We start from the raw sequence: 14,467 nt of genomic DNA, 5'->3' as shown, positions 1-14,467 counted from the left end.
TCACCAGAGCTGAGGGTACGCGTAATAAGGGTACGCCCTTCGGGCAACAACGGGGCCCGACTGGACGCGGCGAGCAACGGCGGGAATCCTCGCGCGCTCGATGACCTCGACCGAGCTCGTAGACTCGGTTACCACGCTCGCCATGGGCTGGCCGCCGCCGCCGCCGCCCCAGTACGGGTACCAGTAGTTCCAGGGCCACTGCACTGGGCTTAGCTGGCGCCCCGAGGGCTGCCGCAGCACCTGCACCTGCCGCGTCGGACTCAGCTGCACCACCGACGTCTGGCTCGTCGAGCGCCGGGAGCCAAGCGCGTTCTGATTGCCAACGAGGTTGAGCGAGACCACGCGCTGTACCTGGCGCCGATTGGCCGGAGTGGGGACCGCCACGATCTGTGGTTGTTTAGGCTGCATCAGCTTCTGGGGAACCCGGATCTCAATTGTGGACGTCTGCTTCTGAGGTGATGGTGGCGAGACGACCGCCACTGGCTGCGCCACCTGCTGGCCTTGTGGGATCTGGATGTGCAGCGTCTCAACAGTGTGCGTGGGTGTCTTAGCTGGCTGCACCACCACTGGCGGCGGCGCCAGCTCCTGCTGGTTCGGGATGCGGATCTCCAAGAAGTCTGTCTGGTCCACAGAGCCCGCGGGGCTGTCGCCCGTTCGAGTGGTCGTTATACGGATGACGGCGTCCTCCGAAGCAGTCCTAGGTGGCGTCTTTGGTGGCGTGGGTGCGGGCGTGACGCTCTTGGCCGCTTCCGGAGTCGTTGTCTTGGATAAAGAGGAGTCGGACGATTTTTCCGACTTACTGTCCTCTCCGTCTTTTTTGCCTTTCTTCTTTTTCTTCTTCTTTTTCTTTTTCTTGCCCTTCTTTTTGCCTTTCTTCTTGCCCTTCTTGCCTTTCTTTTTGCCCTTCTTATTCTTCTTGCCTCCTTTCGCGGCCATAACTGCCAGAAGAGTGGAAACCACAGCCGCCACTACAAGCAGAAAGACAAATGCTAATAGCGAGTCCACAAAACCATCGCACGTGGCGCTCATGGTCTTGTCCACTACATTGTACACAGGTCCGCAGTTGCCGATGTGCCGATCAATGGTCGGCCCGTGAAAGTACTCCTTGTAGTACTTCGGCAGCATTGTGAGCAGCATGCGGCGGTAACTGGTGACAGCCAGGCGTTCTGTGGCGTCCTCCAGGTCGAGTCTTTCCCATTTTTTAAGGAAAAGTGAGGTCTTGCGGCGTGTGCTTTCGCTGAGTGAGCGCTCCTTAGAGAGACTCGTGCGCAGCGATGTGATGAACGTCGTCACGTTGACGTCGTCGGCGCGGAGCATGGCGACGTGCCGGTCATGGACCAGAAACGACGGCATTCGCTGGGCCAGCTTGAAGGGCTCCATGTCCAGCGAGGGAGCTTTCGAGGTCCTGTGGCCGGCGTCCATGTCTTGGCGCACTTCAGCTGGTATGCTGAGGTCAGCTAGCGTGGCGTCTCCGTGACTGCATTTGCTCAATACTTCACTGGGGTGTATGCCGCGAAACATAGAGGCTCGCTCGTTGAGGGGCCAAAGGCGTACTGCGAGCATGTTGAGGACTGTGAACGATCCCTGCCTGTACGAATCGCAGAGGTAGCACTCGCCTACGGCGCCGTACGGGAACAGTTGTAAAGCTACGTACAAGGCCAACACCACGAATATGTACAAGAAGAAAGCACAGTAAATGAGCGCTACACCGGACACATGCGACCGGATATTCCGCTCCTCAGGCTCCTCTTCAAAGTTGAACTGTGTCATGGCTGCTATAGTAAATGGCACGAGAACAGCGATGATTAAAATGAAGAAGAAAGGTACAATCCCAAACATCGCCGTAGAGCGGAACCTGTCCCACCAGCCAGTTTTGGAGCCGTAAGACATCAGTCTGCTGAATGCTCTGTCCAAGCCGTTGAGCGTCTCTTTCAGTTCAGCTTGCGCGCTGGCTTGCATGCTTTCGTGGACTTCTTTCTGCAGCCTGTGAACTATTTTTCTTCTGCCAATAGCCGTGCTGTTCCCAACCAAACTGGCTACCCGGTCACACAGCCGTTCTCGGTAGTCGTGCACTCGAGCGAGACTCTTGCTCGTCTGCAGAAGGCGGCGCCCCAGTTTCTGAGCCCCATCCTTCACGAAGAGCATGCCTATCTCCCGTACGCTCTGGGCGCAGTCGCGGACGTTGAGGGCGTTGTGAAGCATCAGGTCATTGTGCAAGCGAGCCTTTAAGAAACGACTGAACGCTTTCTGAAAGTCGTCCTCAAGTTCTTCAAGGCGGCGCCGCTTCTTGCGCTCGGCTGCGTCCATCTTCTGGTTGATGGTGTTAGTTACGAAGGCAGCAAGGTCCTTGGCTGCCATTTCTTTGACAACAGGCAGAGCGTCGATGGCAGTACTCAGGTCAGTGCTGCTTTGGTAGAGCATAAAAGCCAACACAAAGTCTACGGCTGCCAGGAACAATGTCATGGACATGGTGATGGTGTAGGCAGTCTTGGAAAAGGGCGTTACCTCCTGGATGTTGTCTCCGCCGCAGTAGCCCGCCCAGCGCGCTGCCACGACGACTACACCGCCGATGGCCACCACCGCCATGATAGCGTTGCCGATCTGTACTACCATGCTGATGCCGTGCTGGTAATTGTCCAGGATATCCAAGAAACCGTTGGGCTCCCTCGCCAGCTCCAGGAAGAAGTTGATGTCCCGGGGCCTAGACTCCAGCTGGCTGATGAAATTGCGCATGTAGTAGACGGGGGCCTGGTAAGGATGAACTGGATTCACGTCCATGGTGTACGCCAGTTGGCTGGACTCCGGCGGCCCCGGACCACGACCCATCAGGCTGCCGCTCTTGAGCAGCAGTAAGAGGGCCACCGTGACAAACGCAGTCGTCGAAGTGGTCATTTTAACAACAAGCTACATGGGCCGTGTAGCCATCGCTGGACTCCAGAATTCGCCGCGCGCGGCTCGACAGGCGCGAGAGAGAAATGGGCTGCTCTTCTACCTCCTTCTCTACGAGTGCATGTGCAGCGCAAGTTGCCGCCAAGAATCTACGCTTGTGAAAGAGAATGTACAACATCTACGCACGTTGCGCGGGTGGCATTATAAACAGAGAATAATCATTGGAAAAATTAGCCGACGATTCCGCTTCTCGGTAATGCGATTTTTTTTTAGCGCAGCTGCTGCGGTACTCGAACCGTAGGCGGCCACATACGGAACACGCAGTGCCGAACGGAGGCGGCTCTGGGTTTTGTCTTGAGCAGCGCGAACAGCGTTCTCCCACCGATGAGCCTCGCTTCGGGCGAACGGCCAGGGCTCTTACAGAGCGCGCTACGGTGGCGCATCTTAGCCCTCTGGGGAGCGATGCATTCCTCATCGGTGACATAATCGGCGAGCAGACAACGGCGCGCGCTACTCTTCTCTGCTCTTCACGCTGCTGCCATTCCCTCCTCCTCCGCTTTCCTCCTCGCTATCGCTGTCTTTCCTCCTCCACTGCGCTCCGTGCTTGGTTACGCCGAGGCAGAGGGCCGTCGCTGAACGCAGGAACGGGCGCTTAAGAGCTGCGCTATATCATTACATTTCACATTTGTCGCAGCTTCTCTTGCAAGGCGGCAAATTGGAGAGGTAATGACAATGGCAAAGAAAAAAAACACGAATGGGCGGTAGGGTGAGCCCATCCTTGCCAGTCGCGCTGCAAGGTCGCAACAGGTACCCGGCGGCACTGGGGATCGAACCCCGCATCTACCGCATGCGAGGTGGATGCTCAACCACTTGCCCACCACAGCGGTCAAAGTCAGGAAGGGAGTATTCTAATCATACATAAATAAAAATGACAGCTGCCAAAGAATTGCACGTAAACAAACAGAAAAATAAATACACTTGAAACCCATGTCCGCCAACACTGCCATCAGTGTTCGACTTAAGAGCGTTAGCTACGGGAGCTTCAAGTGTTTACATCGGTGTGCTCAGCAAACGTGGAGAAGACCAAATCCAAACATCCCTTCTAAGACACAAGCAGCGCCATCTACCTCATGGGTTTTACACTGCTCTTGCGATTTACAGCCACCATGTTTTTTCAGTTAATGGTGTCCACCGATATATGTGAAACAGTTACTGCGTCATTTCCTTTCCTGAAAACAAATTTTCAATTTTCAAATTTTATGAACGTGTGCATCACAACACGACGAATCGTTTGACACCATTCGGAACCCCCTGCTACAAACGGTTCGGCCGTAGTAGCCGTCTGAAGGTCCTCGGAATGCACGGTTTGGGGGCGGAAAGGTCGCCGTAGCGAATCCCAAACATATTTTGGGCTTCATCTCAATTAGCAGTTTTATTCTCACGAACATGCCAAGTCATTTGACACCACTTCGAACATTCTGCGTCAAACGGGTGGCCCCCAAATTTTATGCAAATGGTGGTCCCGGTGGGGGGTTCCCGCTTCGATGGCCGCAATACTGACGCATATATAACGGCTCGAAAGTATAGGTATCAATTGAGGCACTACGCGCCCACTGTTGCTATGTGATCTAGTGTGGTCACGTGCTTACTGCTTTGGTCAATTTGATCTTCATTGCGGACAGACGCGTCCTTGACAAACGTAAGTAGTAATAGCTAACGCTCTTAAAGATCTAACAGTCTGAAGGTAGCTGGATAATCAGTACGTCCGCTCTTGCTTGGAATGTCAGCACCGCAAGGATCCACCACAGCACTCACCTGCTCCTTTGCAACCTTTACCTTGTCCTGCCCGCCCTTTCGACCGTGTTCGACCTTTATGACTCTCTTCCTAGCACTTCTGCTGGGCACCGTTGGATCATTGTCGCCATAGATCATCTCACGCGCTATGCGGAAACTTCCCCGTTAACAGCTGCAACGGTCTCAGACGTAGCCGGTTTCATACTTCAGAACATCATTCTTCGCCACGGTGCACCTCAGCAATTGCTCAGCGATCGAGGTCGCGTATTCTTGTCCGGTGTCTTGGAGGCCCTTCTTCGAGAGTGTCACATCGTCCACCGTACAACATCATCTTACCATCCCCAGACGAATGGCATGACCGAGCGTTTTAATCAGACCCTCGGCGACATGATGGCCAAAAACATTTCATCCGATCACTCCAACTGGGACCGCATTCTACCATTCGTTACCTATGCTTACAATTGTGCAACGCAAGCAACTACTGGTTTTTCCCCATATTTTCTTCTCTACGGCTGGGAGCCATCTTCCATTATGGACACCATACTCCCTTACCGCCCAGATTCCTCTGAATTTACAACCGCCTCTCAAGCCGCTGCGCATGCCGAAGAATGCCGTCAACTCGCCCGTTCCTTTGCTTCCCACGACCAGCACCATCAGAAAATGGCCCGCGCCACTTCTACCTGTCTGCCGCCGGCGAAACTTCCTGAGTCCTTAGTTTGGCTTTGGGTGCCCTCCTCCAGCCCGGGCCAGTCGACAAAACTGCTGAGCAAATACCACGGCCCTATCGCGTAGTTCAGCAGACATCTCCAGTTAATTATCTCATCAAGCCCCTCACGCCTTGGCCTGATCATCGGCCGCCGCGGCCGTGAAATTGTCCACTTCGACCGCCTGAAACCCTACTACGACCCCGCTATTATCTCGTGTCCTTAGGCCGCCAGGATGGCGCCTTTTCATCCCGGGGGTATTGTAAGACAGATAACTGGGGTTTGATGCCCCAGCGGCCAGTGCAGAAAGAAGACGGAAGACGAAGCTGACGAAGTTCAGTTTGGCGCTCACGAACGCTTGACCACCGAGCTGTGGTGTACTGACAAAGATTGTGGCCGTCCACATTTATTCCTTGATTTACTGGTTTACAGAATATATACATTAACAAACGTGTGTTCGCGATACAGTCAATAGCGTGTGAAAACTGAAATGATTAGAGTAGCAAGATTTTTATGAGCTTAAACTTTAGTACGGTCAAAAAAAGATGCTGTTTCGTAGTCAGCCCGAAGACGTCAATGTCATTATTTTGGTAGGTATTTATTATTTATTAGATGCAGGATGTTGTAATGTGGAATTTGCGTTGCGTAATTTGTGCGATGAGGATAATTATTCCAATGCTCTGGATTTCGTGTGTCGTGACTTGAGCGTTGTTTAATGGAAAATTCTTCTAGGCTAATTAGCATATTACTGTTCTCTTTGCGTTATCTTATCAGTGCTGAAAATAAATTATAGCTATAGATGTCTTCAGCCCGTATTATTTCGAACTTCAGAAAATGTTCATCTGCATTGCTATCATATGGTGGGTATGTTATAACTCTTATAATTTTGCGTTGCAACCTGCAAGCTTTTGTATGTTTGTGGTGGTCGTTCCCCTTACCGTAGCGCAGTAACTCAAGTGGGATAAAAACAGAGAATTTTACAGAAGCAACATTAAGTTTCTTGGGAAGAAATCTCTGTGTTTGTATTGAATGCTGAACACTGATGCAAGCTTTAATGATATACATATATATGTGTGCTTGTCCCCAGATGAATGTGCCGTAATTTAAATGTGAATGAAATAAGGAATTGTAAAGGAGTATTTTTGTATTGAGTGGAAACAAATTGCGGCACCGATTTAATATTACAACGGCTTTCAGCACTTTTGCACAGACTAGATTTACTTGTTCGTTGAAGATCAATTGTTCAGAAAATACTACGCCTAGAGTTCTAATATATTTTTCTCTTTTAAGTTCAAAGCGACGTAGTGTCCAGTACCAGTCACCAGATAGAAGGAGAGATGGAGAGATTTTAATGATTGCAGGAGAGGTGTGTCTCGTAGATAACCTGGTATGCTACTCCAAATGAAGCCGCCTGCCTGTGTTTAATGTGTCCACTAGAGCAAGAAGTGAAATGAAGCACGGAACACGCTTGTGCAGCCATGGACACAGTGACCTGACATAAAGACGCGCCGACAAGAAACTAATGGTGGCACCGTGCAGAGGCGAGATGATGAACCGATGACCCCGACACCACACTGCAGACAAGCACGACTGGATTGGCGTTAGACGAATCGATAGGGCCTTCGCTTTGTTGTCACTCGTTGTGTCGTTCCTGCGACCCGTGCCTGGGCGCCTTTCACAATGGCAGATCTTTAAATCACCGTGTTCCTTCTGCCCCTTCATTTTCCGAACGAGCCTTGACAATCTGATCACTACAGGGTTATTTCACGGGAGCGACACGAAAGCAGCCCTCTGGGGCTGGTATTTATCACGTTGTTGGTTCATATTTCTCCTAGCTGCACGGAGTCAGCTACAGTTCCTGAACGTTTCTCATTAATTTCAGGTTAGTTTGTCCGTGAGAGTGCAATAGCGTCACATGAAACGCGAGCACAAAAAGACGAGAATATTACGTGCTTAAGAAGAGATACATGCAGACTTTATTAACACTTCCAAAGAGTCGTCTTCGCGCCTCAGAAATGGAAATAAACTGCCCTAGCATTCAGTCTTCCTTGACTAAGATGTTCTCGTTTCGCTTTTCGCGTTTATTATGACGCTGATAGCACACAACGGCCTCCAACGTGTGTACATTCAATAAACCAAACCAAAAAGAAAAAAATCGCACATCTTGATATGTTTTAAACGAACAGCAATAAATGGCTACTAAGGGAAAAGAAACACCGTAAGGACGCACTCGGCCACATCTGCGTGAAAGCATGGAGCATCGTTGCTGTAAGGTGCTAATGAAACCGCAGCACAACGACCGTTTACGAGGAAAAAAAGATAACTGCAAGACTAAGTAAAAACTGTCGACGATATCTACTGCGGCAGCAAGAACGGCATCAATACCGAAAGCAAGGACGAGGAAGACGAAGATGCGCTGGATTTTGTGCACCGCGGCGGCGTCATTGATGGAATTGATAAAAGATGCGCTAAGTTTGCACGCAATAATTTGGAGTCCTAGGATAAGGCTCTTGTGTTCTCGTGCCGGTGTTTACGTGCGCGAATTATTTACCTGCTGGCAGTAAATGAGCAAAGAGTTCATGGCTGGAAATGTCTGCAACACAAAAAGCGGGAAAGGGCTCTTGTGGCCGTAAAATTAGGCTGTCTTTGACCGTAGTTTCTACGCGTTACGTTAGACCTATGAAGGTGACAAGCAGTGTGCCACGTTGTCGCATCATTTTGATCATTTTCATCGAACTGGGACAACAGAAGTACCAAAGTCTGTCTGGAATAAAGTTGTCTGTCCTGAAGCAGTGTACTATGTACTTATTTCACTAAAGGTGAGCACAGAAGTAATGTGAATTTTTCATCCTTCGAGACGTAAGATACAACTTGCGATCGTCGCTATTGGTAAGCAGGTTACGTATGGGATGTGTGGCGATGCAGGTACAGAATATTAATACAACTTGCTGCTGAAGCTGCAAACCAAAGCGCACGCTAGAGCGAAGATACGTGTTTGTGTATTTCTTTTGCTTCCGAAGAAAATGGGGTTAAAGGCGTGGGCCTCATCAGAGGCCCCATTTCAAGGTTGCAGCTGATCGCAATCTGTTCGTGTTACGGTACACAGTATGGTCACGGCAGCATCCCACGACTGTGAAGAACACATTGCCAGTGGCCCCGTACACCTCCAGTGCACCGTCATAACTGTGGCCGGAATCTCGCTGTGTTGGTCATTGACACATACACACTCTCCTGCTTCATTAAAATCTCCCTCCTCCTCCTGAGAACACATTGCCAGTGGCCCCGTACACCTGCACCGTACCATCATCAGTGTGGCCGGAATCCCAGTTTCTGTGTTGCTCATTGACACACACACACACACACACACACACACACACACACACACACACACACACACACACACACACACACACACACACACACACACACACACACACACACACACACACACACACACACACACACACACACACACACACACACACACACACACACACACACACACACACACACACACACACACACACACACACACACACACACACACACACACACACACACACACACACACACACACACACACACACACACACACACACACACACACACACACACACACACACACACACACACACACACACACACACACACACACACACACACACACACACACACACACACACACACACACACACACACACACACACACACACACACACACACACACACACACACACACACACACACACACACACACACACACACACACACACACACACACACACACACACACACACACACACACACACACACACACACACACGCACACACACACACACACACACACACACACACACACACACACACACACACACACACACACACACACACACACACACACACACACACACACACACACACGCGCGCGCACGCACGCACACGCACGCGCACACGCACACGCACACGCACACGCACACACGCACACGCGCGCACGCGCACGCGCACGCACGCACACGCACGCGCACACGCACACGCACACATACGCACGCACACACGCATATACTCACGCATGCACACGCACGCACGCACACACGCACATACGCACACACGCACACACATGATTTCTTGGTCATTTTAATACGCAGTAATAGAGAAGGCCCCTGGCGACAGTGGCGACCCAAGTCGAATGTCGCGTAAATTTATGCCGCGAGGTGTATGTGAATCTGGCTTATGGCTGCGAAGCAAGGCAAATAAACGGAGAGCTGTATACGTGCAGGACAGTCGTTGTACTTCACACGCCCACGGCAGCTGTACTGACAATCATACGCGTTGTGGAGGCTGGTCACTGTTGTGAAATGTGAGGAAAAAAAAACCATAGGCATTCTACAGTGATGCACTCAGAGCAGCGAAAGAGAAAAGACGAATATAAAGAATAAGAAAAATAACAAAGGAGCAATGCAAACGATGACGCTGAATGACAAACAGTTAACAGTCAGGAGATTGTATACAGTCGCACTGTATACAGTGTGCGTCCCAAATGGCTAAAAGTTTTGCGTACGAAGAAACGTATCGGCTTTGGAGTTTGCCGACACATCAGTACCAATTTCTTCACTCAATCGACCCACATCTTAGATCAAGACTCTCACCCAGAATTCCTCGACAACTCGAAACACTTTATCACCGACATCGTCTGAATGCTGCATATACAAATGGTCTGCGATACCGTTTTGGACAAATGAACAGTCCGCATTGTGACAACTGTGCTTCGATAGAAACTGTGGAACATATCCTGCTTGAGTGCCCTGCGTATGCTAACGAGCGTGCGTACTATGAACATTGCATGCAGAAGCTCTGCCCAGTGCCCCTAACAATGGAGAAAGTTTTAGGCCCCTTAGCCTGCTTCAGGCAACAGAGACTTGCAATGAACTTTCTTTTTACATATTTAAAAGACATTGGACATCTCGATAAGCTCTAAATTCACTTGCAGGTTACCTTCATGCATTCTTCTTGCAGTGAACTTCGTCAGCCCATTCGTCGGACTATGTACTCCATCATTTCATAGGTTACATCAATACTCGCCACTTCATCCTTAGTACCCATTTCATGGCTGCATTTTATCTTCGTTTTTTTTCCACCTCTTCCACGCTGCTCTCCTTCAGTCTTTATCTCCCAAATTCCCCTCCCTACGCAGAGTAGCATGCCAGCGATATTGAAACGCCGGCTAAATTCTCTGTTTCTTCATTAAAGAGTCTCTCTCTCTCTCTCGCATTGAGTACAGCAGGCTCCCTTGAAAGAGTTCAGTACTGATTAAAACATCTGGATGAAATGGCGCCATGGCGTTATACGCGCACACAATTCGCACAATGGGGCTTAGTTTGAACGGTGACACGTTAAACGCACGGCTTTGTCTCACGGATCGTCCAAACACCCGATGCTTTCTCGCCCGCTTCTCTTCTGCAAGCTAAACAGCGCGTATGGTCCCCCGGCCGCTTTCGCGACTTCAGGACCTGCTACATCCTTTCTCAGCTGGACAGCGCTCTCAGCCTCATTTGCCGTTTTCGGTGTGCTTTACATACTGCTGCGTGCCGCCGATATATTTTTTTTAGTGCTTGGCAGCGCGCTCAGCGTCTGTCGCTGCTTTCGCATTTGACTCGCGATAGAGTTTGTGCGCTCTTCGGCGTGCTTAGCAAGCATTCACTGAGCGAACGGATGAAACCAGCTAGAACACGTAGCGCGAGATGCTGCAGAGGAAGTCGAGTAGCCTAAGCTATTGGGGAAACAAAGCTTCCCTGTTTGCACAGCCGATGGCTCGAATCCTAATCGGAACTCAAGTGTGGTACATTTTTACAGGAAATGTTACTGGAGTCATGGACGAAGGAAAGAACTCAGGAAAGGCGGCTGTGTCACATTTTTTGAAGCCGCACACGAAGGCTCCCCCCTCCCTCTCTCTCTCCTTGACCGCCGTCTCAGTGCGCCTGCGCATGCGCAGCAGACAATGACGCTGCGCCCAGCTTTACTATTGGTTGCGCCGTTGGAAAAAGACTTCCAGTAGGCCTTGCAAAAGCACGTGACTTCCGGCACACTTTTTGGCGCGCAGCTCGGCCTCTACGGAATTCCCTTCCTCCGTGTATAGTGTCTAGAATATGGAGCCCTCCCTGACGGATTCACAGCGTACGTCGCCAACATCCGTCCATGTGACCGGATATTCACGGTCATGTGAACATAGTGAGGACACGGAACATCACATGACAAGCGCTGTCCGCGTGACCAGCGTTCAGGCACGTGACTATGTGCCCGTTGCGAGTGCTGTGGTGGTCTAGGCTGTCAGAAAGTATGTATAGGTCTGGCTTTAATGTAGGTCTTCGACATTAGCAATACCGGCAGCAGCGCAGCGACAGCTTTCAATGAGTTTAGAGCGCTACGTAGCAGAGCTTGAACACTTGATAATTTTTTTTTGGTAGGTACTTTTCGGAAGTAAAGTTTCGGAACGTTGCGGATAAGTTTTTCATGTCCTGCTCCTGGTTTGCCTTGATTTCCAGACGATGTTCGCCTTAGTTTGCTGAGATTAGTAGCTAAAAGCGTTTCATGCTTAAAACCATGTGAGTCATTGAGAAATCACGCAAGCATTGCGTAATCATGGCGTGGAAGAGATGTTTTTAAAGCTGCTAGGCAATATCTGCACCGCAATAAAGTTTTCAGCGCTCTCTGTATTTATAGGGTGTGAACGACGCGACCATAACACTGCACAGGAAAAGTCATCAAACACAAATCAGGACGGTTGTCACCCAGGGTGGCGCAGTCTCGCCGCTGTTATTAATCGCGTGCACACAAGAGGCATTCAGGCCCGTTGGAGTGGGAAAACGTGAAGACGCAAGTCGAACCCGGATATATCGAATTGAAAGGGAGCCGCCGCGGTGGCTGAGTGGTTATGGCGCTCGGCTGCTGGCCCGAAAGACGCGGGTTCGATCCCGACCGCGGCGGTCGAATTTCGATGGAGGCGAAATTCTAGAAGCCCGTGTACTGCGCGATGTCAGTGCACGTTAAAGAACCCCAGGTGGTCGAAGTTTCAGCAGCCCTTCACTACGGCGTCTCTCATAGTCTGAGTCGCTTTGGGACGTTAAACCCCCATAAACCAACCAAACCGAACTGAAAGGGGATCTCGAAATAGTTCGATATATCGATAAATCTATGTATATAAGGTCACCAATAGATAAGCTCATCTGCAACGTAGAAGTATTGCACTCACGCTAGTGAAGCGCTCCTTGCAACAATGTGCCGCCCGCAGGCGCGCTGGCAGCCCACAGCTCGCTGGGTGCTGCTATAGGTCTAACATGCGTTGCGTCGTTGCTGCAGTGGATGGCTCTTTGGAACTGAAAACTCGCTATCATAATGTGCCTAATCCTGCCACCTGTACACTACAAATATAATAATCGCTTATTAAAACGGAGGTGCAGTTGGTTTCCGCAACGCCTTCGTCAGCGAAGCACGCCAGGCGAGTTGCGCTTCACTATTCCAATGCTCTGGATTTCGTGTGTCGTGACTTGAGCGTTGTTTAATGGAAAATTCTGCTAGGCTAATTAGCATATTACTGTTCTCTTTGCGTTATCTTATCAGTGCTGAAAATAAATTATAGCTATAGATGTCTTCAGCCCGTATTATTTCGAACTTCAGAAAATGTTCATCTGCATTGCTATCATATGGTGAGTATGTTATAACTCTTATAATTTTGCGTTGCAACCTGCAAGCTTTTGTGTGTTTGTGGTGGTCGTTCCCCTTACCGTAGCGCAGTAACTCAAGTGGGATAAAAACAGAGAATTTTTCAGAAGCAACATTAAGTTTCTTGGGAAGAAATCTCTGTGTTTGTATTGAATGATGAACATTGATGCAAGCTTTAATGATATACATATATATGTGTGCTTGTCCCCAAATTAATGTGCCGTAATTTAAATGTGCATGAAATAAGGAATTTTAAAGGAGTATTTTTATATTGAGTGGAAACAAATTGTGGCACCGATTTAATATTACAACGGCTTTCAGCACTTTTGCACAGACTAGATTTATTGTTCGTTCCAGATCAAATGTTCAGAAAATACTACGTCTAGAGTTCTAATATATTTTTCTCTTTCAAGTTCAAAGCGACGTAGTGTCCAATACCAGTCACCAGATAGAAGGAGAGAGGAAGAGATTTTAATTATTGCAGGAGAGGTGTGTCTCGTAGATAACCTGGTATGCTACTCCAAATGAAGCCGCCTGCCTGTGTTTAATGTGTCCACTAGAGCAAGAAGTGAAATGAAGCTCGGAAGAAGCTTGTGCAGCCATGGACACAGTAACCTGACATAAAGACGCGCCGACAAGAAACTAATGGTGGCACCGTGCAGAGGCGAGATGATGAACCGATGACCCCGACACCACACTGCAGACAAGCACGACTGGATTGGCGTTAGACGAATCGATAGGGCCTTCGCTTTGTTGTCACTCATTGTGTCGTTCCGGCGACCCGTGCCTGGGCGCCTTCCACAATGGAAGATCTTTAAATCACCGTTTTGCTGCTGCCCCTTCATTTCCCGAACGAGCCTTGACAATCTGATCACTGCAGGGTTATTTGACGGGAGCGACACGAAAGCAGCCCTCTGGGGCTGGTATTTATCTCGTTGTTGGTTCATTTTTCTCCTAGCTGCACGGAGTCACCTATAGTTTCTGAACGTTTCTCATTAATTTCAGGTTAGTTTGTCCGTGAGAGTGCAATAGCGTCACATGAAACGCGAGCACAAAAAGACGAGAATATTACGTCCTTAAGAAGAGATACATGCAGACTTTATTAACACTTCCAAATAGTCGTCTTCGCGCCTCAGAAATGGAAATAAACTGCCCTAGCATTCAGTCTTCCTTGACTAAGATGTTCTCGTTTCGCTTTTCGCGTTTCTTATGACGCTGAGAGCACACAACGGCCTCCAACGTGTGTACATGAAATAACCCAAACCAAAAAGAAAAAATCGCACATCTTGATATGTTTTAAGCGAACAGCAATAAATGGATACTAAGGGAAAAGAAACACCGTAAGGACGCACTCGGCCACATCT

At 49.6% G+C, this 14,467-nt stretch overlaps 1 protein-coding gene across 1 annotated transcript; it reads right to left on the bottom strand.

The window, feature by feature from the left end:
* LOC144112805 (uncharacterized) lies at positions 1-8,152 on the bottom strand. Its single transcript, XM_077645621.1, has one exon. It carries the CDS (start codon positions 2,890-2,892, stop codon positions 1-3), a length of 2,892 nt encoding a protein of 963 aa, XP_077501747.1. The 5' UTR covers positions 2,893-8,152.
* Between the last annotated feature and the right edge of the window lie 6,315 nt (positions 8,153-14,467).

The sequence above is a fragment of the Amblyomma americanum genome, chromosome 1 (genome assembly GCF_052857255.1).
Source record: "Amblyomma americanum isolate KBUSLIRL-KWMA chromosome 1, ASM5285725v1, whole genome shotgun sequence".
Classification (NCBI taxonomy): domain Eukaryota; kingdom Metazoa; phylum Arthropoda; class Arachnida; order Ixodida; family Ixodidae; genus Amblyomma; species Amblyomma americanum.
This window is presented reverse-complemented; position numbering and strand designations above follow the sequence as displayed.